The 27,391-nt window shown below is 40.1% G+C and overlaps 2 protein-coding genes across 2 annotated transcripts in view; one reads left to right on the forward strand and one right to left on the reverse strand.

Moving 5' to 3' along the window:
* The first annotated feature begins 75 nt into the window (after window positions 1-75).
* LOC124379125 (spermatogenesis-associated protein 22) lies at window positions 76-5,278 on the forward strand. The gene is made up of 8 exons (XM_046839240.1): window positions 76-954; window positions 1,144-1,257; window positions 2,688-2,825; window positions 2,939-3,086; window positions 3,160-3,496; window positions 3,817-3,925; window positions 4,035-4,132; window positions 4,963-5,278. The coding sequence occupies exons 2-8, from the start codon at window positions 1,221-1,223 to the stop codon at window positions 5,152-5,154; spliced, it is 1,059 nt and encodes a 352-aa protein (XP_046695196.1). The 5' UTR covers window positions 76-954; window positions 1,144-1,220; the 3' UTR covers window positions 5,155-5,278.
* Window positions 5,279-5,363: 85 nt separating this feature from the next.
* Window positions 5,364-27,391, reverse strand: part of LOC124379127 (transmembrane protein 211) — a 122,086-nt gene continuing 100,058 nt past the window's right edge. Inside the window, exon 3 of the mRNA XM_046839244.1 lies at window positions 5,364-8,172. Coding sequence (XP_046695200.1) covers window positions 7,946-8,172 — 227 coding nt within the window. The 3' untranslated portion in view covers window positions 5,364-7,945. The remainder of the gene's footprint in view (window positions 8,173-27,391) is intronic.

Raw genomic sequence — 27,391 nt, forward strand, 5'->3', positions numbered from 1 at the left:
CTGGCTTCACACTCCTTATTCCTGGGATCTCCGGCTCTTATGCAACTCAAACTAGGATAAAATGGCTACTGCAAATGAATGTATGAATAAATGGTAAGACGTTTTTTTTAAATGGTATGTAACATCTCCTTTTCCCTGTACACTCAGTCAAAAGTTTGTACACACCACCTCCTTCAGGGTTTATTTTCAACATTGTACATTAATACTTAATACAGCCAAACTATGAAAGAACACGTCTGGAATTATGTGTTAAAGATAAACCCAGAATATGTTTTATGATCCAAAGTAGCTACTTTAAGCTTCATATTTTGCATGGCTTCAGTATTAATGTACAAGGATGTAAATAATACAAAGAAAGAAGAAAAAGGTGTCCAAACTTTTGACAGGTACTGTATTTGTGGATTTAATGTGCAATACAATGACCTCTTAACCACAGGTTATGTAAGAGAGCTATTTGTCCAAGGAATAAAGAGTGCATCAGATGACCGGGTTTCCACAATCAAATGATCTAAATCCATTTTGACATTGTCAGAAATGAGTCGGTCTGGAGAGTGAAGGAAGAGCAGCCAACAAGCACTCAAAACATCTGGGAACTTCGAGATTGTTGTTACTAAACCACTCCGGGTGACTACTTTGTGAATCTTATGAGAGGTTATAATGCCACTATGCAAGCTGTCATCAAAACTAACATTTGATCTTATTAAATAAAACAATTTCTTTAAGTTTGGATGTCTTCAGTATTCATGTACACTGTTGGAAAATGTGAGGTCCAGTTTCCCGCGCACACGGTGACGCTTCCTTCTGCCTCGCGCGCTCTCGTGTCATGAATAAAATGGCTGACTGTGTAGCTAGAGCTAGCTAACGCCGTTATTCACACAGTATATAAACAGTTTTATCCACGCTTAAGTCACAGTTTAACGTCTGTCCGCGGTCTTTTTGTCTTTAGAAAACACGGTATGTTATTTTACAGCATTCTACATTTATATTTCTTTGCATTTTATGTGTAATACTGGAAGCTAATCCTGCGCTAGCATCGTTTATCCAGTTTGTAGCCGAGCTGACGTTAGGTGGTTGGATATAGCTTACATACAACATTGCTTTTTTATGCTAAATTACATTTCAATTCTAATGCTTGTGTTACAGTTTATTGCTCTCCTTTTCTTCGGAAAAAAATACTTCAACTTTACAATCTGACACAATCAGCTACACACATTACAGTCATGAGGAGAAACGAAAATCAGCCAAGACCAACGGCAGGTATGTTACAATATTCATGTAATATGAATTCAAGTTAGTTATTTAATTGTAAACCCTAAAGCTAAAACAAAGATAACAGATTATAAGAGAAACCAGAGGTTTGAAGGTAGTATACTAATGCTCTTTATGCTGCGCATGCGCACTTTAGTCCACTCCTACACTTTCATACTCCATGTATTTGAATGGGGATGATTTTATTTTGCACAGGTTGATGCTAAAACCATTTCTGATAAGGTTGTGGTTATAAAGTGACCAAAATACAGCCAGGTTCATAACATGATAGAATTAAGTGCATGCTATAGTGAGATCTCTACACCAGTGGTGTCAAACTCAATCATATAAAGAAGGCCAAAATTAAATACTAGGCCCATGTAGAGTGCCAAACAGTGTCAACATTTAATAGACAACAAGACAGACAGAATAAAGTGCAAAATGAAATCGTAAATGACAGCAGTGCATTCTATTCTTATGCACATTTGTCTGAACAGGATGCTTGGCAGTTCATTAATGTTTGGGGTTTGGTTCTGTGCTGGGGTGGGGTGAGGTGGCTCTCAGGATAGAGTGAAGGTGTGTATCCATTTGTTTTGTTTGTGCTTGTATTCGTCTTTGAAATAGACAAAAGTTGCGTTCCAGCAGTCTGTAGGCGGAGATGAGGTATCGTTTCAGGAACGAAGCGTAGAAACTGTGCAGCGCTCGCAGAATTTATATGTTGGTGCCTATAAGTTTATCCCTAATGAGCGAGCTAGTGGTGACCGTGGAATTGAGCATTGAAAAACTCTCTGAGATGGTATGTGGAAGAAACCTTGAGAGGATCCAGATTTAAAATGGGTCCCACCATCATTTGGGTGGCACTGAATGTCTGTTAATTATAGTTTTATTATTGTTCAGTGATGGGTCCTTAAATGCAGATGTGTTCATGCAAATCCGAAGCCATTGCTATTAGCTACAGTCCAAATCCATCCTCATAGTTCTTGAGTTGCTCAGTAACTTCATGGATCTTCAGGCTGTTCATGTGGAACATCCCTGCTGCACAGAGTCTCCAATTGAAATTCATTCAGAGGCAGAGCATCGGGATGAATCAGGCTGATCCAAAAAGAAGAAAGGGACAGGATTGCTAGTCACTGGTAGCTCAGGAGCATGTTTAATTCGACAGAGAGAGAGGGAGAGATAGAGAAAGGGAGGGTAGAAGGGTAAAAGGAGAGAAAAACAAATGGGAATTTGAGAGTGGATGCTCTGTCTATAGTCAGTGCTGAGCTGGCACCCAATAAATACAATACTAATTAAAACAAAACATACCAGTTGATTGTCTGAGTGTCCACACATCAATTCTGGGATTTTGAGATTGCATTTTGCCCTATGCTTGTTTTTGCGTTACCTTCCCAGTAGCATTACAATAACATTGACGGCTTTCACATTTTTTTTTTGTACAGGCTGTCTGTCTGTTCCACTGTTTAACCAAAAGAAGAGGAGCAGATTGCCACTGACGTCCAATCCCTCTGAGAGTGAAGTGTTCCCCGAATATGAGAATAGAGACATGCTGAGCTTTACGTCAACCATCCATCCATCTAGTATTTTTGTGCACCAATGAACACTGTCACTGATCAAAAACTTTATGTCTCTGTATTTTATAAAAACTATTTTCGAAGAACAAATGGCTCACAATATTATGCTGTTTTAACAGACATTGGGAACGCTCAGCCATCAACAAATCGAGCACCTCTGACTCAGTGGAACCAGCAACAAAGCACAACATGGCCTAGTGCATCATCTGCTCCAACAGGAAGAGGATGCACACCTATTCCTCACCCCCAGAAGCGCATCTATGCATGGTACATTACCAGTTTCTGCTTTTTAAAGATGTGTAAAGTTGAAACCTGTTTTTACACTTTTTTATACTTTTAGGTCACAGACAGGTTCACAGAGACCTCCAGGCAGACCTGATTCTATGGCAACAGCCCCAGGCTTCAAGCAAGGTGGATTTCCTAGTGACAGTGCAACCACTCAAATCCAGAATAAAACTATGGGTACCAAGCAACCCATGAAGCAGCAGTCTTTTATTCGAAACATCAAACAACCCAAAGACTCCTTCACCACTTCAGATGTCACAGCACGCAGTCCGAAAACCGCAGCTCAGACTCAAAACTCTCAGTGGAAGTTCAGATCTGGAAGTCTCAGAGGCGGGACGTGGGTTGAGAACACTTTTGGAGCTTTAGGAAGTCAGAGCAGTTTACAGCAGCAGGTAATTACACTATTACATGTAGCAAAACCAAGCCATTTAAAGCAATCTAAAAAGATATTTATTCATTATAATTATTATTTGTTATAATTAATGAAAGTTGTATTATTACAGTGTCTGCAGTCAGTGATTTATATGCGGATTTAGTTGATTAGCCCTATTTTAGAGCTGCCACATCAGACCTTTGCCTTATATTTCCCTATGTTGCTGTCACTTTATTGCAAAATACAGTACATGCTAAATTATGCAAGGTTTTGACTTTAACTCACAAAAACAGTGAAATGAAAGTCAAGTGTGATCGAGCACATATTTTGAAATTACAGGAAAAAGCACCACCCAAGAAATCTCTCCGTATCCTCACTGCTGTTATAGAGGGCATGAAGCACTGGAGCCAGTTCAAGGACAAAGTTCCTATGATGTTTGAGATTTTTGGTGAGTATTCTACCATACTCTCACCTGTCCATCAGTCAACATATAACATGATAAATAAATGATTATGATTATTTTAAATTTCTTATTTAATTCACCAATTCTGTTGTAGCTGTTCTCGATTCTGCGGTTACAATAGGAAAATATGGTGCCAAGAATTTCCTACTGAGAGATGGAAAAGATACAGTGCCATGTGTGTACTATGAAAATGTAAGTACAGATTGTTTCATTATGTTTTAAAGCCAGCAAAACAAAAGTTACATTACAGACTCTACAGGCTTCAGTTAGCATGTTAAATGTGAAAGTTCATGACTGTGCAATTGGAAAAAGTCTAAAAAAATAAAATAGCAACATAGCTTAGGTTTGTAATGTGCATATGAGCAAACCCAAGACTTCTGGATCAATGTGCTTTGGATAGAAGAGACCAAAGTTTACATGGACGTTAACAGGGTTGTGCATAAACAGATTACCGCACACCTCAATGAACTAAAGCAATGTTGTATTGAAGAGCAAGCTAAAATTCTTCCACAACGATGTGAGAAACTGATACAGTCAGGCTGAACATGAGCACTCTATTTAACGCTGCTGAAGGTGGTTCTACAAGTTATTCAATCATAATGTGTACGGATTTTTTTTGTAAAAATAAATAGTCACATCGGTGTAATTTGTAGTGTTTATCTGAGGTTGTAGTTACTTAAGACCTGATAAGGATGATGATTATATCCTGATACATACCCATAGAATTCAAAGAGGGTGTACTATCACTTCACACGACTGTATAATGAAGGATAGTCTGAGAGGATCATTTAAATTATATATAGGAAATAAAGAAAATGGATGTATTTTCATGTAAAGAAGAAAAAAATGCTTCTTGGATTTCTTCCTCTGCCAAGGGCTACGATTAGTCACCGTGAAATTGGCCCAATTCTATTTTGCAAATATTACACAGGCACTCCTTAATTCACAGACGAATGATCTACTTTAGGATGTCCATCCATCCTTATTAGGTGTAAATCTGTTTCTTTTTGTATTATTTAAAGGATCAGGTGCTGCCAAGGCTGATCCGGGGTCAGGTGCATCGCTGCGTGGGGAATTACGACAGACAGAAAAACACTCTCACCTGTGTGTCGGTGCGGGCAGCCTCCCTGTCAGAGCAAAGAAATGCTCAAGAAGCTGTAAAAGCATCAGATGCCGAGATGAGAAAAGAGGTCCAGGCATTTTCTGAAATGTGATGTGAATGGACACAGTAGGAAAGTTTTACAGTTTCAAAGGTGTTTTTCCTATTCATTAAAGTTTGTTTTGGTGGCAAACCATAATTGTACAAAGCAGTGCTGATAAATCAGTTTGAATGATTAATATAGTGCCTTTTCTCTGGTTTATTCCTCTTCTGTTATTAATTCAACACTAATAGAAGTTTAAAACACAAAAAAAGTCAGTTTTCTTTTTTTTCTTTGTTAATTAAACATTTTATTACAAAGAGAAAAACACACAACAGCAAGTTTTGTTAAGGGTCAGGGGATAAACAAACATAATAATGAGGTAATATCTCAAAATAGATCTTCCAAAAGGGGATCAACCATTTTTTTTTTTTAGCATGAACAGCCATCTTACATAATTATTTACAGCCAAAACCACACAATGGAAAACTAAAATACAACTGGTTTACAGAATCAGAGCTCAGACCGTATACACATTATAACAGACAAAAGGAATCACCGTACCAAAGGTTTTTACAATAACACCGTCATCTAAGTGCGTTTTGGGAACGTATGCATACGTCTCTTTAACTTTATTGGCACTTATTACGCAGTGTACACCGGTAGTACCAGTCAGTGTGTTCTGTTATTAAAAAAACCAAAAACATTAATGTATACACTTGCTCACAGGTTGGAATAGAATTACTGAATTAGTTTGGAGCCAGATGCCACGGCATGCGTAATCACACATTCATAAATTTATAGTAGAAAGTCTTAGTTGAAGATGGAATATAGTTTAGCAATTCTGAAAACACATCACACAAAAAGGTGCCGAATGCAAATGAGGGCCAGGTTCAGGTTGAGCATCTTGATTTTGTGCTGTATTGCTTATCATAGTCTTCTTTTTGTCAATAATTCGTTGAGAGTAGCAGATAACTTTTGATATAAAATGACAGCAGTGCTCTTTTGTTTTAATTAGACATTCATTCCAAATGCTTCTCCTGTTTCTATGCTTCTCATTGTGTCCTGCTTTTGTTTTTATCCCCTTGGAAATCTTATTGTACAGCTTCTTGTGAATTTGATCAAGTTAGCGCGTCTGCAGGAGTTACAACTGAAACGATCCCTGTTGCATTTGCAGCAAATCAAGACACCACAGGAGGGGGGAGCAAAAAAAAAAAAAAAAACAGAAAGCATTTACAAAACTACAGTTTCAGCAGAAGTAACCTGATCAAAGGTGTTGAAGGTCATCAAAGTCGTGGTTTTAAAAAAAAAAAGGCACACATTGGTTAGGGCAGAAATTCTTTTAGTTTTGTTGTCAGTGTTTTAATCTAGACGAGGGAATAAAATAACAAATGCAACATTTATTGGAACGAGATCTCGACCCTCAGCGATTCAACATCAAAAATAAAGACAGGATAATAAAAGGAACATGGACTGTTTGATCACCGACACATCACGCTGTAGTGTTTAACTGGTTTAGACCTCCGAGTCTGAGAGCCAGCGTCTGATGTGACCCACGATAATCCATAGGTGCTTGCTAAAGTGAAAGGGTCAGGAGAGCGAGTTCAAATGCATCAACCTTCCTGCCAGAGTGCTCAAAGACCATCAACAAACTCTAATCATCCTCTTGTCCTTGCACTTCATTTTCAGGATTTTCAAGTCTTTATGCAGTAGAAACATCCTTAAGACTTTTTTTTATTCTACTAAACAAACAAACCAAAAAAAAAAAAAAAACCCATGAAGTGTTCACTGGGGTTTAAAAAATTGTCTAGCCAATAAGAAAGTGTTGCATTTCGTTTTTTCCCCCGGTATGTCTTTTACAATTACATCCTGAAGTTTTAGTAAGTAAAAGATCCAAGTAGAACACAGGCAGGATAACTTGGCCTTTAAAACCTTTTATTGGAACTAACAGGAAGTGAGGGCAACAGAGACAGTTTTCAGAGTTTTAGTGTACAGTTCATTCAAAATAACAAGTTTATTGGTGAAAAGGTCAGTGCTTTTGTTGGCTTTTTGTTTTTTAATGAGTTTTTCATTAAGCCCGATTGACTATATTCTCACTGCTGATTGGACGTCCACTGACCAATTTACACCCCAGTCTTTAAAGCAAAATATGTATAAAAACACAGATTTGTGTAATTTTGTTTTGAAGAAAAGTTTATTTCATGTTCTCCTAGTCTTTTAGCCACAGTGTTGGTTGTTACTGGATAAATATATGGCAGATTTTCCAAACCCTTTCAGATTTTCACCAGTATCATAAATCCATTTTATTTCCTCAAAAGCCTGATCCAAAGTGAAGAGGAAAACATTCATAGCCACAAGATCCACAAAACGAATTTTCCTGTTTCCCTTTCCATGATGAGTCTTGGCTAGCTGAATATTACTTGATGTTGCATGAAGGAGTTCCTCGCTGTCCTCATGATGTTCGGAATAATCCCTGATGTTTGGGAGGAAAGTTCTCCGCATCCTCTCCCATCCGTTGCATCCAGAATGTGTGTTTAGACAAAATTACAATGTTCGACTGACCCTTCTCATAGGTTTGCCAGCTGTTTTAGTGTTTACCTTTACAAAGATTTTAGCGTCGATGCATTCAGTTGCATTTATTTTCATGTGAGTAAAAGCGTAAGTGAGGAAATGGGGGAGAGGGGGGTTCCACCACAAGGGATGCCGATGAAAGGAAGTAGCTTATCAGATGAAGGAAGACGATGCAGCACGTTACACGATGAACACAATGGCTCTTCCAGGCACACTTATTCCAAAGGTGCAACATTATAATTGTTGACCAAGTAAAAGTAATGCAGGTCTTAACAGCTCAAAGATGGCAGGGGGTTTATAAAAGTGTGGGCAGTGGGGTGGGCAGGAGATGCTCTTTTGGGGCGTACTTGGCAAAGAAGGGTAAAAAGAGGGTGAGCATGACCGCCACGATGGCCAACATGTAGCCCCAGCCTATCTGGCACTCTCCAGCGTAGTAGATATCCGAGTTTCCGCAGAAAGACTTGACCAAGCTGGAGTTCAGGCCAAAGGGATAAACCAGCAACCCGGATGCCATGATGAACACTAGAGAGAGAAAGATAGAGAGCGTTAGTTTGTAATACAAAAAGTGATAATCAGTCCATTGAGTTCGATTTACTTCTTTATCATTCACAGTAATGAACTTAAAAAAAAAAAGTCTCCTCCTTAATGCAATCTGCAGACTGCCGTATGTTTGCTCTAATGCCTGGCTGTCAGCAACATCACAGCCTCTTCAGTTTAGGATGCGTACTCGCAGTGCGTAGAGAAATTCATAGAGAATTACTAATTAATTGACAAGCTGATTTTTAGACTCTGATACAAAGCAGCGTATGTTTTCGGTAAAATAATTCAAGGGATATGAGTCACGTCTGGTGGTCACAACACGTGATGTGGTGTTTTCAGCAGTGGCAGATTTAGTGTGATTGCAAAAACAATTTTGGGGCATTATCTCAATTTTCTTTGTTCAAGTGCCTTGACACATCTACATGCCACAAATAGGAGGATGACCAGGGATGTAGCAGACTCATTGCAAAACTAAATAAAATGTTATTGGACAGAAAATCTCCTTATTGCCTTAAACTCACTTTGAATACTGTTCCTCTTCATGCATAGCCTACATTTTTACAATAGGGCGCCTTGAAGACTAATAGATTGTATGAGTTAATAGTGATAGACCACTTGTTCTTATATGGCGAGAGACCTGTTTGTAAATGGTGGGGCACCACTTCTATAGTCACCACTATGGTTGCAAAGGGTTCTGCTGTACATTTCCAGAAACTTTCCATGGGAACTTTATCTGGGGGAAGTTCCAAATATTGCAAGTCCAGGGGAAATATATATAAACTGTGTAAATCATATGCAAACATTTTATTTGGTCATAAGCTAAAATGCATGCAAAATAATACAGAATAAAAAATTTAATTTGATTTAATTAAGTACAGTATCTTACACTCTGCACAAGCAAGGTTTAAACATAAATGTATGAAATGTTTGTTATTTACAATGTAATTTACAGGAATACTTGCCAAGACTTTGTGTGCATGCACCAAGCTTATCCTGCAAGATTTAAACATGCAACTTCCCTGCTATCGATTAACCTGCATTTTTGTAAATGCCCAGTTAATTTTTATATATTCCCGTTAATTCCCATGTGAATTTGCCAGTCTTGAAAATGTACTACGTGTGATCACAAGCCAGAAAACAGAAAGGCAACGATTTCTAACAGCAATGTAGTAGGACAGTGTGTCCTCTTGGTGGCAGTAGAGCACCTGCACATTAGCGCATCAAAAGTAATCCAAGTCAACAGTTTGCGGTCACAGAGTAATATACCTCCCTCAGTATATCCAAGGCTCATGGCCAGTTACACAGGGGAAAATATCCAGCAGACCTCCACATAAAAAGCATTTGCAAGCTGAAGGACAAAATCAGATTTCGCATCCGATGGTAAAACTAGTGACATTTTAAAAAAGGAGGTAAATGTTTCCAAAGGTGTCAGGAGGACCATTAGATGATCAGTTTTGTTTTTTGTTTTTTTGTTGTTGTTTTATTTGGACAGTTTTGTTTTGTCGTTAGATATGCTGTAGTTTTAGAAGCTTCTCACTGTCTGGCACATGTCAAAAGGCTCTTTAGCAGACTTGCCTATTGTGCCGGAAGCCACAGACCAGATCCAGTTACAGCCATGAACTGTAGAACTATAGAGACAAAAAAATGACATCAGCTGTGAATTATCTTGAGGGATCGTATGAAATAAATTTGCGAATCATCTCCGAGTTCTGCGCACAAATTTCTCTTACTGCGTGTAGACCGAAAATGTCTAAGAATGTCTATTAAACAGTACATTTATATTAAACAAAGGCTGTGTGGAGCAACACATCATTCTTTCAGTACCTTGGTGTACTGCATAATGTTCACGTAGCAAAAGTGTAGCTCGAAAAAACATCCACAAAAGATTCCTCGCTGATGTTAATTAACTTTCTATAACAAGGTTTTTACATATATCTTTTATAATAGAAAGACCCCGAGTTCAGCTCTCTGCAGATGGCCCAGTGTTTATCAATAGGGGTCTGCTAGTTCAAAGCCTGCCTGCTAATAGCCTTCTCTGTCGAGCTGTTTAGGAAAAAAAGATGCATCCCGAGACGTCTTTTTGCGCTTTTCTTCCCAAACAAGACCGCCTTCTGTCCAAATCGGTAAACTCGGGAACAGGTTTTGGCTGCGTACCAGCAAAGTCTATTCAGAACTTCCGGGCAAAGTCCTGAAGGAATTAAATCAGAATGCTGTTAAGACCGTTATTCTAAATATGTGTAATGAATAAGCAATTACAGTAATGTTCCAAAGTTACTAACCCGAAACTCAATCAAATAAAGCAGGGGTTTTGTTAGTATGTAATTCAGGTTGTAGTCTGCAGGAGTTCAAGTAGTCTGTCCGCTCGAGTAGTCTGGATCAGATAAAGGATGAGTCCAAAGCGCAAGTGTGTGAGAGAGATCTCCGAGATGGCATACTGCGTGACTCGAGTGCTTCATTTTTATCCGATCGGTCCTGAGACCTTCCTGTTCTGCAGAAGAGTCCCAGTGAGTAGTAGTAATACTCAACATTATCAAGACTGCCTGGGGAACCAGTGCTGAGTGGCTTAAAGACTTAAAAAGATTAAAGCAGTCCAAGTGGATTCTATTTTAACCTAAAGTGTTTTTGAATAGAGAGAAAACTCATTTAATTCATATTAGATTTGGACTCCTACAGGGACATTGAAGGCAGGTCATGGTATTTTAATAATAAGCTAAAAACAATATGAATCTACAGTCTGGGCAAGAAAGAAATCAGCCCCAGAAATAGCCTACAACTGTATGTATTTTTTTGCTTGTGCTGTTCTGATGGTTCCACAGACGTGAATCCCTGTTTGGGTCACTTGTTACCAGCAGATAAGATGAATCCATTACTATTACATTTTCATTACTCTATTGTGTGACCTTGCTGCCTTTTCTAAGTAAGCCAGCTATTTAGTATGCCTCCAAGATAGTGAACACAGCCCCGTAGTTCAAAGGAAATTGACCAGAAAAATCGAGATCGCCCGAACTACACTAGGCATCCAGCCAAGTTTGATTGCGACGGGCTCCAGATCTTCTCCAATTATATCAACCTTTTCTTTTCGCCATTCGCAGAAGCGTAGTCGATGCACGCTTTCTACTCAAAAGCCGGAGCTGTACTGTATATTGGTGAAAGCTCATTTCTTGCATGGGAGGGTTGTTTAATCGAACACGGTGGCTGTTTGTGACGAAGCACAAATGATACGTTGATTCGGTGGATGGTTTAATAACTTCAGACCTGCCCATGTGACCGATCTCGTTACAGTGTAGCCAAACCCCTTATCACTGATATTGATATTTTCCCTCAGAGTGATGATATCACAGAACTGTACACACACCAGTGAGAGCAGATAAGCTGTGTCTCACCATGTTATCGACTTGGTAGGACTATTGTTCCATTCACTAAGGATAGATTCATAAGTAACCTGCCTGTTTTGTCTCAACATCTTACTAAACCACTAAATGCCAATAAGCTTGAGGAAATGTCTAAAAGCATAGACATGATCCTTACTAGCACATACAAAAGGTTAGAGGAAAAAAACAGCATGGTATAATAGTCATACTCATGCCCTCAGGAGAGCAACTCTGCAATCTGGAGAGAAAATGGAGAAAAACTCATTTAGATGTATTTAGAATTGCGTACAAAGAGAATATGTTCAGCTACGGAAGCGTCAGCATTTTAACTTGCATTTAGAAAAATGTACTTTAACTACTAGTTCAACAGACCTGGGAGTTATTTTAAACGTGTCTTTTAAAAATCATATTACACCTATTACAAAAACAGGCTTCTTCCACCTTCGAAATGTTGCTAATATAAGCTAGGAAACATGTCTACAGTGTATCCGATGCAGAGAATCTCGTCCATGCATTGATGACCTCCAGACTGGACTATTTTAACGCATTACTAGGTGGATGTCCTGCATCATTAATAAACAAGCTACAGTTAGTCCAGAATACAGCAGCCAAAGTTCTCACAAGGAGAAAATACGACCATATAACCCCTACACTGGCTACCTGTTAAATCTGACTACAAACTATTGCTACTTTCTTACAAAGCCATAAATAGTTTATCTCTCCAGTCTAAGACACTACAATCCTCTTTGAAATCTCTCTGCTTTTCTACGAACTACTAGAAGTCCAAAGTCAAAATGTATCTCTAAAACTTTGGAATAGTCTTTCTGACAGTGTTCGGGGCTCAGACACACTCTCCCAGTTGAAGTGCAGATTAAAAACGTATCTTTTTAGCGAGTCCTACACATAAGACCCATCACATATCATAACCTTGTTACCTCCAGTACATCTGCTCACATGCACATTATCAACATGTGCTTGTTAATATAATAAAGAGCAACGACGCTAATTCCTCTCCGCTGCTTTTCTTTCTCTGTCCATCCCGAGGCATCCTGAGGTTGGGCCGGCTCCAGTCGTGTCTGGTTCCTCTCAAGGTTTCTTCCTCATACCATCTAAGGGAGTTTTTCCCGGCCACAGTTGCCCCCGGGCTGCTCATCAGGGATAAATGCACGTCATTCTCTTATATTAACATTTTTAGTTTTATAAACCTTACGTTTTATAAAGCTGCTTTGAGACAACAACCGTTGTGAAAAGCGGTATAGAAATTAACTTGATCCTGATTGGTCCACCAACGGGTTAAAGCCGATCGGTTTCCTCGTCGCGTCTCGGTAAGTTCTCAGGGTTCTCAGGTGGCTGTCTGGGTTTCAACGCTTTACTTTAGAGCCAAATTCTATTAAGTATGACATCTCCATTCTGTTACCTGTGACTTTCCAAACTGCTTCGCTTCCCACCGATTTATATTCTCAGAACACAAAACTAGACCTGATGGAGGAAGCAAAACCCTGCCACATTACACAATGGTAGAAATAATCCTCCTGTTTTATGTACCTAAAGGATTTTACCTATGAGACAGCAGCAGCACTCAGAGAGACACTTAGGTGGAGGTAGAGTACTAACAGAAATCTTATTGCTTATGGAAATGCAGTTAAAATGTGATTATGGTGGGTATAAAGGGTTGTCCCTACAATAGACCAAAGGGTAGTAATGCACACTGCATAGCTTGCTTTTGCATCGTGCCACCTCGTTCCGTTACGCATGCAGGCCTCGGAGCACTACATATGGTTAAGAGGGGGCGTTCCAGACTGTTATTGCCCATCTGTAGCAATAAGATGAGCACAGTAAGAAATGAAGAGAATGACTCATGTATGTGCTGTTTAAATGTATTGATATTACACCTGTTTTTTTGGTTTTTTTTAAATAACTACAATATGACTCTGATGTAAAGCGTGAATTTCGATACCGCTTTTTAACCCACCCTCTTCGAAACTTGAAAACGTGCTACACGAACAGCTCAGGTCACTCGCAATCACTACTCGCACGTGCAAAATCGATAGAGGACGAACGAAGTCTGACAGCTTGTCGCATGGCGGTGTTGCAGCTCTAGCGTGGTTGTCTGATTAAATACTTCAGCAAGAGGGTAATGAGGTTTAATTAGCAGGCAGGAACCCGGCTGCCCCCTCCGCTCGAGATGCTTTTTTCGAGCCGTAGATCTCTCCACAAAATTTGTCGAGCTTTCATATTTTCCCAGACTTGATCAAGCGTTCAACACTATTTAATTATGTACTGAAAACCCAACCTATTATAAACCAATTTGACTGTTGTCCCTTCAAATTCGCATTAAAAGAACATTTTTTGGTCATAAATTACCTGCAAATCCCAAGGATCATAAGTTATTGAGGGAAAAGAACTGACCAAATGTGTCTTAATGAAAATACTACTTTTTTACTAATAAATTGCATCCACAGGATGCTTCATCTCCTCCAGGTTTGGTTGCCAGCACCATTTTTTCCAAGCTAGATGATGCCCTGGATTAGATGAGGATGCCTATAATGAAAAAATAATAGCTCACCTGCCAGCCAATCAGGAGCAAGTATTTTCTCACAGCTCTTTTTAATATGTCATGATGTTACACTTGAGATGCGTTAACAAAAATAGCTTTCTTCAATAGGAACGGAAGAACATAAAATAACCCTGAATATTTGTGAGAGTTTAGTAAGAGAAATGCTGACTGTGTCGAATTCATGCTTGAGAAAACCGAACAGAAGTGGCGGGAAGACAGAGAGAATAATTCTCGAACTTTCACTCAGGTGTGAAGAGAAGCAATTGCGAAGCTGATATCGTGTGCACGAAGTGTGTGATGACGTGACATCGAAGCATGAAAGTGAACAGAGGGTCTTGGCGCCATCTTAACAAGCGAATGTGAAAATCGCTTACAAGCACGCTTGGCTCGGGTTCAGGTGGAATTCCCAGCCTGATTATGAGGGCTTGTATGGTAAACAGCTAGTGGCTTGTTGTTGATTTGGATGTGGGTGTCTCGCTGTGTGTGTGTGTGTATGTGTGTGTGTGTGTGTGTGTGCCCTGCCTCACTCATTCAGAAATGGCACCGCGACCGGGATTATTTTAATCAAAATGAATTTGCCCATCTCGAAGCAGCTGTGAGTTCTTTGCGAAACTACGTTACCCAGGATTCCCAGGGCGGCCTTGTAAACATTGTCAGACTACGGTGATGTAAAGGTCTGGAGAGAAGCCATTGGCAGTCAGGCTAACTGCTCCGTAATGAAGTTGGAGTTGATTAGACTGCAGCTGATCAAGTCTACGCATCCCAACCCAGTGTTTCGCTCCACAAAATGACTTCATTAGACCGTTTCGTCTGCCCTGCAACTCCAGTCGTTACCATTATATACCTGGAGTCTCTGATTAAAACCGTATGTACGTTAGCTTAGGACAGAGACCACGGACTGAGAAGGAAGACCGAGCCAGTGATACCTGTCTGGCTTGTTGACACGCCCAAATCAGTCTGAGATCGCTGTCTGGATGATTACAGTCTCTGATGTCCTTAGATGTTACTCACAATTCTCCGGGAGGGAGGCATGCATGCTGGCCTGCATGTTAACACCCACACACTGAGAGATGAGAGGCAACTCCAAGGAGTGCTCGAGAATAAAGAAGCAGCCGTTTGAATAGGAGGACAAATGTTGCGGCGCTTATCTTGGGTGACCCATGAGCCTGCTCTGAAACCTGCAGATCTGCTTACACAAAGACAGCACACACACACTCACTAAATTCCAAGCGAATATAGTAAAGAACTCTGTATTTGAATATCAGATCAGGGCTTTGTAACGTATTCAAGCACACTGACTGCCATTAAACCTAAGTTTAGGCTTAGGATCACCATCCTGCTTGAAGCCTGAGTTTAAATTTTCTGGCTGAAAATACTTCTTTATGAGATTATTTTCTCTTGATACTTTTTCCCCTCAAGAAAAGTCCTTTTCCAACATAATATTCCCTCAACTTAGTGCTGCCACCCCCATGCTTTAACAGTCACAGACTTAAATTTAAACCATCCAGCTTTCTTCTCTATGCATAGCACAGTAGGTCTTAGTATTGGAGTTCACTTATCACAGTCTGTTTTTTTTTTTTTTTTTTTTTAATATTATGAATTTTTTTAATGTATATATTTTATATTATTATTAGAGTAGAGGCTTCTTTCTTTGACAACCTTCCATACATGATGATGAAGAACTCTCTGATTTGAAACATGTACATATTTGTACTATGAAGACGAGCTCGTGGACACCTAACCATTTTTTTTTATTTTGGAGTGGGCTTGTGGGGATTTGTCCTCATTCAGCCATGTGGGTGTTAGTAAAGTCAGGATGGGTGAGGAGCCCTGGGGTCCAGTCAGCGTTCAAATTAATCCCAAAGGTGTACAATAGGGTTGAGGTCAAAGCTCTATAAAAAGCTACTCTACTTCAAACCATGTAAACCATATGTTCGTGAAGTTTGCTTTGTACACAGCAGCATTGTCATGCTGGAACACAAACAACGTTCGGATCTCCTAGTTCAAGTGAAGGGAAAAGTTTGGATACAATTGTTTGGACCACATTGGAAACAACTGTGTGTCTCGACTGGTTCAAAAAAAGAATCACATATGACTGAAAAATTCCCTGTTTATTGTACTTTCCCCATTTTCTGTTGTCACATGGTCTAAACTATAAAAAAAAAAAATCTATTTATATTGACTTGACAGTTGATTGACAGAGGTCTTGCCGCACTACACCGTCATTTCCCTGTAACAGCGCTGAGGGCGTCTAATACGCGTACACGGCCGCCATTTAATCCACATCAGCGAACTTTAAAATGAGGCGAATCGATCAAAGTGACCAACAGAGCACTTCCTGGCAACATTAAAGCAACGAGATACAAAAGCTATAAGGAAAAACCGCACAGAGGCCATGTGGAGAAAATAAAATAATGCAATATCTATAAAAGTCTAATAAATCTTTATTTGTGGGCAGAGTCCTCTCTTGTTTTGCTGCGGCAGAGCTTTTTTTTTTTTTTTTCGTGTCACTGATGAAACGTGTTGACATACAGCATATGCTGAGGGGGGCCCCCAGAAATATTGTTTAATTACAACCTCGTCCGTGCAGTCGTATATCAAAACGTTTTTTTTTCTTGTCGTGCGGCCGAGCACACTTTTTTTTCCCTTCCCCGTTCTTGTTCGTTTGCCCCTCGTTCTCTATTAGCTTGATTAGCGAACAGATGCTCGGTGCACCGAAATGACAAGTGTCTTGGAGAGAATATGCAAATGTGCTGTCGGAGTAGCAAACAGTAAAACTACAAAGTGGTCAGGTTTTCAAAAATTATGAGCTGTAATGTTCTTACAAAGGTCTACCACTGATTTATAATGATCTCATAATGGTACACCGTTCCGGAATTATCAAACGATCTGACTTTGTGTACCCTATGAACCGTTCTTCTTCTTGCGTTTTGCTATAAGATATCGTCAAGGCTAAGGTGGCAGTTCGAAGATGTAGATATTGCTGTGCATTGGCAGGGGCCATGGAGTTATTTCCATTTTCCGATTTCCTCAGAGGATAGCCAGCTGACCCTCTGTCTCGCTCTCACACGCTGTCTTTGACAGTCCTCTGTGACGGATTAAAACAGTTTCTTCCACCACATTGACAAGCCAGGAGTGAGCAGGAGCTCGTGTGCGACGAATGTTAAATATCAATGGGAAACAGAAATGAAGGCTCCGTCTCAATCGGGACGTTTTAACCGTGATGCGATATTCGGAATTTTCTGAATTATTTCACACTGTGCCACAGGACAACCAGACATTCGCAATTAGCCTTTCCAAAATCCAGGGCAGGTTTGCGAGAGAAAAGAACGGCCGGCCGTTCTGCGTGCGAATTAATTATGTCAATCATGGGATGTTGACAGGAAACTAACAAAATGCAAACAGAACTCAGCGACCCACGAGCTGAAATTATAGAGCTATGTACATGTCTGTTAGCCAGAGCGTAATTAGGCACACACCCCGCTAATAGGTTTCACATCATTCTGATCAGCCTCATCACACTACCACCCCGCCAAAGTCCCCCCCACCCCCACACGAACACAGTTTTTAGCGTGATATTAAAATTGTTACGTATATATTATGTGCTATTGATACTTCGTTTCGATTAAAATGTCAGTTTCTGGGTTAAATGGATATTAATCTTTTGACCAATAAGAAAATGTGTCATAGCAAAGAATAAATGTAGAACCATATCTTACACAAAAATCGCCCATATACAATGAAACGACTGAAATAATTAACATCCTTGTACTGAGACTCTATAGCAAAGAAGGAAGTTTCAGCCGGCATCATTTCCATCAGCTGTTTATTTCAGTTCAGTTCCGTTTCACTTGTGTAGCGCTTTTAACAACTGAAATTGTCCCAAAAAGTAGCTTTCCAGAGATATGAGGTTATAAAATATGAATTTATATGTTAGTACCTAAAAGTTTAGTGCGTATAAGTTTATCTCTAATCAGCGAGCCAGTGGCAAGAAAAAGCTCCCTGAGATTGAACGAGGAAGAAACCTTGGAAGGAACCAGACTCAAAAGGAACCCATCCACATCTGGATGGCACAGAATGTCCATTTATCACTGCTTTATTGTCACTATTGTTGAGGTGTGCTGTTCAATTAACTGGAGGGCCATCAGGGCCAGCAAGGTCTTCGCTTTTTTTCATGTTGGTCACTCCAGGGTCCCCCAGATGGCATAACATTATGACCACCTGCCTAAAATTGTGTTGATCCCCTTTTGCCACCAAAACAGTCGTGACCCTTCGAGCATTAACAGCATTAACTTATTCAGCAGTTTGAGCTACAGGAGCTCGTCTGTGGAATCGGACCACACTGACCAGCCTTCGCTACCCATGTGCATCAATGAGCTTCGGTCGCCCCTTCATTTGACCACTTTTGATAGATACTAACCACTGCAGACAGGAAACATCCTACAAGAGCTGCAGTTTTGGAGATGCTCTGACCCAGACCTCTAGCCGTCACAATTTGGTCCTCTTCACACTCCTTACGCTCGCCCATTTTTCCTGCTTTTAACACATCAGCTTTGAGGACAAATGTTCACTTGCTGCCAAATATTTTCCAACTACTAACAGGTGCTTTGATGAAGAGATAATCAGTGTTATTTACTTCACCGCTCATTATGTTATAATGTCATTATGTTATGCCTGATCCGTGTATATATGTGTGTGGATTTAATAGATTTTTTTAATTCCACAATGGCTGACGGAGAAGAATACATTTATTTGGTCGCAGATACACTTATATGGGCATTTACATGCTGGACATTTCAAGAAAAACTGGACGTCATGAGGAAAGGTCAGCTGAAATAGTTCAAAACAATTAAGCTTTTTCTTGAACCATTTATACTTTTGTGTTGACTTTCCCTAGAATTTGCACACACTGCCTTAATTTAAATCCCCACAATGCATATAAAAAATGCACAAAAAAACACGGTCATTTTATGAGGGTAATTTTGATGCTTCTGCTAAAAAATGATATATGCAGGCAGTGCAGTTGTGGCTACAGTGAAAGGAGACTTGCTGAATACTTTTCATTGTGTTTCTTGGTTTAGTAAGGGCATTTACTGTCACTATATGAGGTACCCGGCTGTAAAACAACACACTGTTATGCTGCGTATATAATATAGATGGTTTCTATAGCCGAGGCGTATGGTATTAAGAGGTGGTTTGATTCAGATAGGACACCATTATTTACAGTCTAAATCGATCCTCATACAGTAGTTCTTGAATTGCTTTTCATGGATCTATTTAATGTATCTATTATGGATATTTACTTTCTGTCTCTATGAATTCATGCGGTATGTTAAGGAAATGCTGCGATGAAATTTTTTTTGGGATTTGCTAGTTTGTTGTGAAGTGGTATCTTGTTGCATTAAAACATTAGCCAGCATAAGCAATCGGCAAGCTGCAACTAGTGGGCCCTTGTGCAAGACCCTGAGCTGCACAGCTTATATATGTTAGTATAAGTGAGATCATTGTAAGGATGAGGACGTGCGCCAAGTATAAGTTTGTTGAAACGCTTTGTGTTCTCATGAAATTTTGTCATCAATTTCATACTTTTCAAAATGTGCGAATGAAATATCATCACCCAACCTCTGTATCTCTCTTTACCGCAGATGAGCAGACTGATACCGATGTGGTCAATGCACACGCCTTCCAGACACCCTGCTTTTTCGCGTAGCTACAGTCGACAAGTATATCTCAATCCAGGAATTATTTCTCAAGCGATTTAATATGTTTGCGCCGATCCTACGCACAAGTGGGCAAGAATTTCCAAACCAATCCCCGAGCAACCAGAAGTAGCTTTAATGTGACTAATCCATTTTACACCTGACAAAATATGCAAACACACAAATCCCCAGGAAAGAAAGAAACCCAAAAAAAAGCGCAAGGACATACAATGGCTCGAAAGACTTTTCCCGCGCGAGGGAATGCATCAGTGTGGCTTAAGGCATGATTTATAGCGCTTCCATACACTATTTGTATGCATTAGCTCGGGTTAAATGATCGCGCGGGCATGCGGATATGACAGGAGACGCACTACTGTTAACCGGCTTTAGGGTTCTCTCGAATTAATCACGGTGTCGCCGGCGATCCATCACCATAATTGCATGTGATCCTACGCGAGCGTCCGGGATTTTAACACCGCTAATTCATTTAGACGTCAAAGGAAGCTCTCGGCCCTCGCCGGCGTGACCGTTTTCGAACGAGGGAAGGTGCAGCTGGTGTTGGACGGAGCTCGAGGTTAAGTTGGCGTAACTGCTGACGCTGTATGGAGCTCGGACCTGTGAACAGGACGTCGACTTCATAATTGTGTGCGTGTGTTGAGGTGGAACTCATTTGCATTGGGTGTGTACTTCTTTGTGTAACACTTATGAGCCATAAAGGCATGGGATTAATGCTAGGAGTTTACACTTGAGGGTATGGGTGTGTGGGGGAGCAGTGGACTGGGACAAATTTTTGCCAGCTCCTTATTGGCTAATCTCAAGAGGACGTAGCGTGTGTCGGTAAGACAAAGTAGTCGCACCTGAGCACGGTAACCAGGACTAAGCTGGCATTCATCAGTCTGGAAGTGTTTGTGTGTCGGCGTGTGTTTGTTCACACTATATCTTATCTTGATCTGCTTTCGACAGTGTGTGTGTGTGTGTGTGTGTGTGTCACAATCTGTGATGATATATTCCATATCTGTTTGCTGGGTTTGCGATGTAGATGAAAGCAGGTGGGGTGTATGTGTGTGTGTGTGTGTGTGTGTGTGTGTGTGTGTGTGTGTGTGTGTGTGTGTGTGTGTGTTGGGGGCCTGGAGTAATGAATTTCTGTAGGCCTCAGCAGTGCTGCAGTAATGAAGGCCAGAAGTAGCAAAAGAAATGGCCTTGGAATAAATGAAGCGTTCATATGCTATGAATGAGGCTTGATGGGATGTGTGTGTGTGTGTGTGTGTGTGTGTGTGTGTGTGTGTGTGTGTGTGTGGGGCTGATAGCTGCTTATTTATGTCAGGTCATATATTTTCTGAACTCTACTCACAACGCCTGAGGAAATAAAGTTCAGAAGACACCTTACACACATACATGAAAAGACAGAACTATGTGAGAATGGTTCGGTATTTGTGAGTGTGTGTGTGTGTGTGTGTGTGGGTGTGTGCCCTTTCTTTACACCGCTAAGCTTTACTCAGTCAGTTTTGTTATGAAACTAGGAAAAAAACGCCTCATCCCTTGTTTAAGCGCATCAAGCACGTGTGTGTGTGTGTATGTGTAAGTGTGTAAGCGGACATGCGGTGTGTTGAAAAAGGGCACTGGTGTGTGTAATGATTCTGTCGTGTCTGTTGTATTCTAACAGAAATAAAAAGACAACAATTCTAAATGAAATGTACTGAACAGACCCACCAGCGGCCAAAAGCAACGATTCACCATCGTCTACAAGACAAAAAACTAGCAAATGGATTGAAGCCAAAAGTCAAGAATTTCATTTCCAGTGTTTGCAACCCAGTAAGAAATAAAAACGCCGGAACAGCTTCAGGGTCCGAAATAACAAACTGTGTGAGCAGTGCTACCTGTTACACGCAAAAAAAACAACCCCAAAGCATTCACGTCTCCATAACACCTCAGTCCTGTATCTGGTGATATTTACCCATAAATGGAATTATTTTGATATGTATTACAACCAAATCTGGGTGTGGCCAAACCCTGAATTACACATTAATCAAATACAACTGTGTCTCAGTTTTTGTCTAGTTGTGTCCTTCCTACTGAATACATTTTTTAGATACAGTGTTGGATAGAATTTTTCATACTGAAACCAACAGTAGGCAGTCAGTAGTAATATGTCAGCTGTAAGTAGTCTGTAGGTCATCTGGAGGCAGTAAGTAGTTAGTAGGTTGTCTGTAATCAGCAGAGGTGGCAAAAGTACACATATACTTTACTTAAGTAGAAGTACAGATACTCATGTTTTAAAATACTCAGGTAAAAGTTGAAGTACTGATTATTCTTTTTTACTCAAGTGAAAGTAAAGAAGTCTTGGCTCTGACATGTACTTAAGTAAAAAGTAGTTATTACTTCTACCTGTTTTAGCTGTTAACTGGACTTCACATCATATTAGATAGATAGATAGATAGATAGATAGATAGATAGATAGATAGATAGATAGATAGATAGATAGATAGATAGATAGATAGATAGATAGATGGATAGATGGATGGATGGATGGATGGATGGATGGATGTTATAGCCTAGTGGGTTAATGTCAGGGTCCCCACGAGGATGAGTTTGAGAGTTTAATTCCTGGTCAAGCTGGTTGCTGTGTTGGTAAATAAAACTTCTGGACCTTGTCCACTCTGAAAACATTTCAATTCTGTCCTTTCTGTGTTGGATTGATTTCCTGGTCTTTAATGAAAGATAACTCCACCAAAAAAAAAAAAAAAAGCACTTCTGTGGTAGCTCAGTGGGTTAAGGCTTGTGCCTGAACATGGTCTTTAATATAGTCCACGCTGGTGATAAGGTTTCAAAGCCAGTCCTACATGCGTTCTCTCTTACTGCACTGTCATGAAACAAAGTATGAACCCTCCAAAAAGCACACATGCTTTTCTCAGTGGTTTAAGGCTTGTGCCTCACCTAAACATGCTTCCCAGTCTGATCTCTTCTATGGTTCAGTGGGTTAAGGCTGGTGCCTTACTGAAGTCCTAGACTTAACACTCGGCACACTCATTACTCATCTCAGCCCATTCCACCATCATTTTATTTATTATTATTTATACTCTACCGTACTACACTGTTTTCATGGTGTTTTTTGCACCTTTGACTCTATTATACCGTTTATATGCTGTTTTTTTGCACCTTTACTGTTTCTTATTACACTACTATCGTTTATACTGTGTAATGTGTACCACTGTGTATAGTAGAAATGACAATAAAAGCCTCTTGACTTGACTTGACTTGATGGTGAGGATTAGGGTTTGAATCCTGCTTTCTTCTCGCCATTTACAATGTTGGTTCAACTTGTGCTACTTACATCTGTATTCGCTTCTTTCTTTAGCGTTAAATTCTTGTGTTAATGGTTTGAAAAGAAAGATAGACCTGCTCTAATCAAGCTTCCCATCCTGTTTTTTTTGATGGCTTAGTGGGTTAAGGCTGTGGGTTAACTTCGCTAATGTTGGTGGTCAGGGTTTAAACCTGGCTTTCTGTCTGCTAGTCATGAGGTAGGTTAAATTCCTGATCCCTACATCTTCATATTCTTGTTTTGATGGGTTAAAAAGAAAGATACACCTGCTCTAAACAAGCTTCCTAGCTTGTCCTTCCTGATGGTTCAGTGGGTTAATGCTGGTGCCTCACTAATGGTGTGAATCAGGGTTCGAATCCTGCTTTGTCCCTGCTAGTCATGATATGGGTTTACTTCCTACATCTGTCTTTAGCATTATATTCTTGTGTTGATGGTTTGAAAGAAAAGATAGACCTGCTCTAAACAACCGTTGCAGCCGGTCCTTCCCGATGGTTCAGTGGGTTAAGACTGGTATTTCGCTGTTAGTGGGGTTCAGGGTTCGAATCCTGCTTTCTGTGTTTCTGTCTGGTCTGAATTTCTTGTTTTGAAGCATGAAACGAAGGATAAACCCCCCAAAAAAAAGAAGGTGTGTTGTGGGACTTGATGGCTTTGTGATAAAAGCCTGAGCTCAGACGTTGCTGGTTCGAATCTGGCTTGTCCCCACACTGGGTAAGCTGTGTGGAAAGTAGTCTGTGGTGAGCAATGGAGTGGTTGACTGTGAGCAAAGGCTGTGACAACCTGCTGCTTCACAGCCTCAGAAAAAGTGAGGGTGATAGGTTTTTGGCATCATTTTCCCTATATATGCAAAACTAAGTCAATAATTTTTTGGACATTTTTGCTTCATAACCCCCTGTTTTCAACTTCTCAGACGCTGGGGGGCAGATGCCCGGATATTGCCCCCCTGCTTCAGGATACACCCTCCGAAACCATCCACATCCAACCTTCAACGCAGCCATTCTTGACACCTTCCACACTCGTAACTTCGAGCCCTGGCCGGGGTTTGAACCAGCAACCTCTCAACCCAGAGGCAAAGCTCTTCCAATTGAGCCACAGGATCTCCTGCAAGAACATGATTTTTAGGACCTTTTATAGTTCTTTATTAAAACTTTTTAAACAATTTAAAGGAAAGCCAAGTGGTAGGAATCGAACCGGGTGAGTCAAATAGCAGAGACCACATCACTAACCACTACACTACCACAGGGGTGGCAAACAAGCCTTTGCTTATTGGACTCTTGGTTTTCTATAGTTAAGAGCCCACTGTTTTCTCTTAGATCATGATGGTAGAGGGTCAAAACTTCTCCCTGTTCATTCTCTCAGTAACTCAAAGTCTATGAGAAGTGACTCAGGTGTAAGAACCACATCTCCAACACCTGCACCACTGATATACCATGATTTGCCAGCAACCAATTTTAATGACCTTTCATTGTTCTGTTTTTAAAAACTTCTTATAATGTTCAATATGAAACTAGAGGTAAGAATCGAACCAGGGAAGTCTTTCATCATAGATCGCTAATGGCATTACTTCAAAACTCAAAACTTCGTTAGACATGTAAATAAGCAGGAAAGACAGAGACAAAGACAAAGAGACACAGACACAGCTTTAGAAAGAGTGAGAAACAAATAGAGAGACAGCAAGAGAGAGACATATACAGTGAGACAGAGACATTTACTAAAAGAGATACAGAGACAATTAGACAAAGAAAATAGAGAGACAAGTGTTTATGGAAGTGTTTTTTTCCCGAGCGACTCTTAATGATCTCATTTACTAAATAAGCAGTAGTGAGTTAAGGGCTTGCTCAGGTGCCCAAAACTGGCAGCTTGGAGGTGTTTAACATGTATCATATTTACAGCATGTGATATATATGTACTTATAAAGCACTAAATGGTTTGGCTCCCATGTATCTCTCCAGTCTATTAACACGCTACAATCCGCCACACTCCCTGAGATCTTAAAACTCTGGACATCTAGTAGTTCCTAGAATAGCAAAGTCCACTAAAGGTTGTAGAGCATTTTCACATTTAGCTCCTACACTCTGGAATAGTCTTCCTGACAGTGTTCGGGGCTCAGACACACTCTCCCAGTTTAAGTACAGATTAAAAACATATCTTTTTAGCAAAGCCTACACATAACACAGGTCTCACATCATAACCTTGTGCTCCAGAACATCTGATCACATGCACATTATCAACTTGTGCTGTTAATATCATGAACAGCAGCTACGCTAATTACTCTCCACTGCTTCTCTTTCTCTCCCCATCCCGAGGCATCCTGAGGTTTGGCCAGCTCCAGTCACGTCCCACCTCATGAAGATTATGGACCTTTGAAGAAGTGGATGCCGAACTCGCAAACATCCCGAACCATCTAGAGACGTACCAGTGCCAATTGGATCTCGCTATATGTGTAGTTTTGACATTGGACCTCCTGGAGTGTTTAAAGGCTCTTGCGTGGAGAAGCTGATGCTGTATCTGTGATGATCACAAGTGTTGAGCTCATAAAACTAGGAGCTACTAACCGTATAGACTGTATAAGACTGCAGAAAGAACATCACTTATAATCTTATACTCCAGTACTCATGTTAGTTCTCACTCTCCAGTGTTCTGTATTGTTGAAAGATTTATGATCAAACTCTTGATGTCACCCAAATGAGGATGGGTTCCCCTTTTGAGTCTGGTTCCTTTCAAGGTTTCTTCCTCATTACATCTAAGGGAGTTTTTTCTTGCCACAGTCGCCACGGCTGCTCATCAGGGATAAATACACACCATTCACCTTCACTGTTGATTTCTGTAAAGCTGCTTTGAGACAATGTCTGTTGTGAAAAGCGCTATACAAATAAACTTGACTTGACTTGACTTGATATGTAAGCATATGTACAGTGATTAAATATAAAGGCTATAGCAGTGCAGAGATGTGTGGACATCATTAAGAGCCTTTTCTATGTTTCCACACGGACAGTTAATGAGGTGATACCGGAGAGACTGCACCTCTTCAAGTCAAGTCAGGAAGCTTATATATAGAAAATTATAGACATTTTACAGATTTGAATGATTATTAGTATTGTTTTTATTTGTACGATCAATAAAGACAGTAATTTAAGTTTGTGTCGCCATTATGAGTGAAAACCCCACAAAACGCCACCTAGAGGGTTAATTGTGTGAATAATGGAGGATTTTGGTGTTTGATTTGAGACTTGGCGCATAAATAAAACAAAGGTTTACTGATTAAAAATATTTTTATCTGGAGTTTATTTATTTAATACAAAACGAATTAAAAATGTTCTAATGAATGTGTCCAGGCTTAAGATCCACATAAAGAACACAAGCAGAGAAAAGATGATGATGATCAGGAATGTGTCTGTTCTCAGTCATGTTTACATCACTGACTCCCTCTGTCTCATCCACATTAACCCTAAACTTCTTACTGCCTTCTGCAATTCTTAGCTCCATAAACTAGTCTACATCTGTGGTGAGTGAGAGACAGGACTTTATACACCAGTGGATTGAAAAAGACACGCAATGACAGGAAATCAGTTGTTCGGCTGAAATTGGCACGCAGTGAAAATAAAAATTCACCAAATCAATGGATTAAAACTAAAGTAACGAGTCTGTTTTGAAAATGTAAGAAGTAAAAAGTACAGATATCTGTGTAAAAATGTAATGAGTAAAAGTAAAAAGTTGTCTGAAAAATAAATAGTAGAGTAAAGTACTGATACCAAAAAAATCTACTTAAGTACAGTATTTACACTTCGTTACTTCCCACCTCTGGTAATCAGTCAGTGGGTCGTCAGTAGGTAGTCTAGATGTCTTCACTAAGTCATCTGTGTCAGTGGGTCGTCAGTAGGTGGTCTGATGGTATCAGTATGTAATATGATGGTAGTCAGTATGTAGGCAGTAGGTAGTCTGATGGTACTGATGGTAGTCAGTATGTAGTCTGATAATAGTCAGTAAGTTGTCTGATGGTAGTCAGTATGTAGTCTGATGGTATCAGTATGTAATATGATCAGGTAGTCTGATGGTACTGATGGTAGTCAGTATGCAGTCTGATGGTAGTCAATAGGTAGTCTGATGGTAGTTAGTATGTAGCCAGTAGGTAGTCTGATGGTACTGATTGTAATCAGTATGTAGTCTGATGGTAGTCAATAGGTAATCTAATGGCAGTCAGTGGGTGGGTAATAGGTCAGCTGTAGGTTGTCAGTAGGTCATTTAGAGGTAGTAAGTT

Source organism: Silurus meridionalis, chromosome 25 (genome assembly GCF_014805685.1).
Source record: "Silurus meridionalis isolate SWU-2019-XX chromosome 25, ASM1480568v1, whole genome shotgun sequence".
Classification (NCBI taxonomy): domain Eukaryota; kingdom Metazoa; phylum Chordata; class Actinopteri; order Siluriformes; family Siluridae; genus Silurus; species Silurus meridionalis.

What these genes read in the sequence shown, in the direction of transcription:
- LOC124379125 (XM_046839240.1), top strand. Translation starts at nt 1,221, where the DNA reads ATGAGGAGAAACGAAAATCAGCCAAGACCAACGGCAG. An exon ending in AGAGCAGTTTACAGCAGCAG is followed by an intron (nt 3,497 to 3,816) that starts GTAATTACACTA and finishes TTGAAATTACAG; the next exon opens with GAAAAAGCACCACCCAAGAA. An exon ending in CATGTGTGTACTATGAAAAT is followed by an intron (nt 4,133 to 4,962) that starts GTAAGTACAGAT and finishes TATTATTTAAAG; the next exon opens with GATCAGGTGCTGCCAAGGCT.